Source organism: Oncorhynchus mykiss, unplaced genomic scaffold (assembly GCF_013265735.2).
Source record: "Oncorhynchus mykiss isolate Arlee unplaced genomic scaffold, USDA_OmykA_1.1 un_scaffold_499, whole genome shotgun sequence".
Classification (NCBI taxonomy): domain Eukaryota; kingdom Metazoa; phylum Chordata; class Actinopteri; order Salmoniformes; family Salmonidae; genus Oncorhynchus; species Oncorhynchus mykiss.
Window position 1 is genome coordinate 35,399 of NW_023493946.1, and position 3,609 is coordinate 39,007.

General features: G+C 40.2%; 1 protein-coding gene across 1 annotated transcript; it reads left to right on the top strand.

Annotated features, from left to right (window-relative positions):
• Positions 1-205: 205 nt before the first annotated feature.
• LOC118958720 (vicilin-like seed storage protein At2g18540) lies at positions 206-1,479 on the top strand. The gene is made up of 2 exons (XM_036974373.1): positions 206-944; positions 1,307-1,479. Exons 1-2 carry the CDS (start codon positions 479-481, stop codon positions 1,462-1,464), a joined length of 624 nt encoding a protein of 207 aa, XP_036830268.1. The 5' UTR covers positions 206-478; the 3' UTR covers positions 1,465-1,479.
• Positions 1,480-3,609: the final 2,130 nt, after the last annotated feature.

Genomic DNA, 3,609 nt, shown 5'->3' on the forward strand with positions numbered 1-3,609 from the left:
TATTCATCATCTACATATTAATATTGAGCTTCTACGTCAGTGTACAGGAACGTATTATTTGGAAGAGAAAATGTATCAGCTTATTGTTAAATAATTATGACGTTCTTTCCAATACAAAAAGTGTTGTAACTATTGTTTCCAAACTGCGTTACCCACTCCAGTCAGCAGATGGCGATGAGCGTCTTTCAGGTGATGATTCTTCCGTGACGTATAATTGACTGGCCGGGACCCTTCTTCAGGAACAACAAGGCGCCAACTCTTCCAACCACGTCGGTAGCTTGCTAGCCAACATAAAAGTGAAAGATTGACGCTTTAGACCATGTTAATGTACATTATCTAATCTCAGTGTTTTAAACACAGTTCTGTTGACGTATTAACTGGTTAACTGTAACCTAATTTGCAAACTTGTTAAAGATTGATGCTGAGCCTAGCACTAGGCTAGTCGCTAATGCTAACTAGCTAGCTAACATCCCTGACCATGAGCTCATTAAAGTACTCATCCCCTGCTAAAGAAGAGGAGGTCTGCTGTTTGGAGAAAGAAGTTCTGGCGCTGAACATTGAAGAAGAGGATGAGGTTACAGTGAAAGAAGAGAAAGAAGCTTTTAGAATGAAAAAGGAGGAAGATGAGGCTGTTATAGTGGAAGAACATTTCAGAATGAAAAAGGAGGAAGAGGAGACTGTTATAGTGAAGGAAGAAGATGCTGTTATAGTGAAAGAACATTTCAGAATGAAAAAGGAGGAAGAGGAGACTGTTATAGTGAAGGAAGAAGATGCTGTTATAGTGAAAGAACATTTCAGAATGAAAAAGGAGGAAGAGGAGGCTGTTATAGTGATAGAAGAGAAAGAACCGTTTAGAGAGGAACAGGATGCTGTCTCAATAAAGGTGAAGGAGGAAGACGTTTTTGGAGTGAAAGAGGAAGAGACAGAATATCAGATTAACACCAGTGAGTACTGTCTTCAACAGGGACACAAACTATGCCGTTGTTGAACTAATGTGTGGTTTTAAAGTGGCATTCTACTGAAGTTCTACACTTGAATATGTTGTTCAGTGCTGTAGGAATTGTTAAAGGGTCAATCTGCCATTGGTTCATATATTTTAGGGACTTTTCAATTAGATGTATTGAATTCTCCATGTGGTCTGTATTAAAGTGCACCTCGTCTAGCATAACAGGCTTTTAAAATTCAACATTGAAGCATAATCTCTACTTAAAATATCAAAGGGACATATTCATGCCTCTTGTAAGACCCTATGATTTTATTAGACGGTTATAAGTTCACTATCTGTTTGATGTTCTCATTAACACAGGAGAGAGACATGACTATGGTGGATCCTCTGGGGAGCCTCAACAACATCCTGATGCTGATGAGGCAGAGAAGAGTCGCTCCAGATCAGAACACCAGATGGTACAGCTTGGTCTGGATGAGCAAACAGCTTTCTCTCGCTTGTGGGCTGGGTTTCTGTAAAGCACTTTATGACAACAGTGACATCAGCATCCATAATGATGTGCGTCTGTGTCCCCTCTTTATGGTTAGCAGGACAACACTTGCCCTTCCTCCCTCCCGGAGTCCCTGTATCGTGCCTCTCCCGGTAGCATCTTACTGCTGGGTATGAAGAGGTTGTCTGTGCTGCTGGTGGACTGCAGGAAAACAACAGGGCTGAGTGGAACTGTGGGAGGAGGAGAAGAGAGGAACGGATCAGATTTGACTCAAAGTAAGTGCTGTAGTTCAGTTTGAACAAATAAATAGATCTGTCCACTGGTATCTGTTACCAGGACAACCAGCAGAGTTCTGTTAGTTGACAGGAAGATAGACTGGTGGATATGGATGTAATGAATATCATAACACTGAAAAAGGATTCTGCCAATGAAAAGAGAGAAACCAATTGACCATATAAAACCTTGATGAAAGTTAGCTTTAGAGAGGAACCAATAGACCATATTGATGAAAGTTAGCTTTAGAGAGAACGTTTCAAGATGATCCAATGTAAGGTGCTTGTTTTACAAAAACTTTTCCTTAAAACATTATGGATGTTACATTGCCTGTCCCAGTCAACGCGGCTATCTTTACAAGACTGTAGAACAGGCAAACTAAACTCAAGACTTTGGTCATTAATTAACTAGTACTGAAGAAAAGCTGTGATCAGGCTGCCCACTCAAACGAAAGCTTCAAACTGTAACCAGTGCCGGCAACCTTGTTCAGGTTATCAATCAACCTACCAGGGTAGTGACAAACAGTAGAGGAATGAAATCCGCAGTGTCCAGATCCATCAGATGTAGTGATCACAATATAGGAGCCATGTCTAGGAAAACCACCGTTCCAAAGGCTGGGACTAATATTGTGTATAAGAGGTCATACATTTTTGCTATGTTGTTGATGTAAATAATATTTGTTGGTCCGTGGTGTGTAATGATGAGCAACCAGACACTGCCCTTGACACGTTTGAAACTGCTTATCCCAGTTACTAATAAGCATGCACCCATTAAGAAAATGACTGTAAAAACGGTTGAATCCACATGAATTGATGAGGAATTTAAAAAATGGTATGATGAAGAGGGAGGCAAAAGAGATGGCATATAGGTCTGGCTGAATAACTGATTGGCAAACCTATTGCAAATTGAGACATCATTTGACTAAACTGAATAAAAAGAAGAAAGTACACAATGAAACAAAGATAAAATACATGAAGAATGATAGTAAAAATCTTTGGAGCATCTTCAATGAAATTTTGCGCAAATAAAATCAACAATGACAAGTCACTGGTGTCTGACAATGTGGATGGAAAATTGAGGATAATAGCGGCCGATATTGCCATTCCTATTTGCCTTGTCTTTAATTTAAGTCTACTAGAAAGTGTGTACCCTCAGGCCTGGAGGGAAGCTAAAGTCATTCCACTACCCAAGAATAGTAAAGCTCCCTTTACTGGCGTAAATAGCCGACCAATCAGCCTGTTACCAACCCTAAAAAATGGTGTTTGACCAGATACAATGCTATTTTACATTAAACAAATATAGACTTTTAGCTTATAGGGAAGTTCATTCAACAAGCACAGCACTTACAAATGACTGTTTGGCTGAGCGAAATTGATGATAAAAATGGCTTTACACCCCCTGCTATATTGTGGATAAAGAGTTTTTCTTTGAAAATGTAACCTTTATTTAACTAGGCAAGTCAGTTAAGAACAAATTATTTGTTTCAATGATGGCCTAGGACTGCCTTGTTCAGGGGCAGAACGACAGAGTTTTACCTTGGGGATTCGATCCAGCAATCTTTCGGTTACTGGCCTACCGCTCTAACCACTAGGCTACCTGCCGCCCCAGAGCTACCTGTCTAACGGAACACAAAGAGTGTTCTTTAATGGAAGCCTGTACAACAAAATCAAGGTAGAATCAGGAATTCCCCAGGGCAGCTGTTTGGCACTCACTTTTTTCAATCTTTACCAACAACATGCCAGTGACATTTGAGTAAAGCCCGTGTGTCTATGTATGCGGATGACTCAACACTATACACGTCAGCTACTACAGCGACTGAAATGACTGCAACACTTAACATAGAGCTGCAGTTAGTTTCAGAATGGGTGGCAAGGAATACATATTTCTGATTACCTTAAGT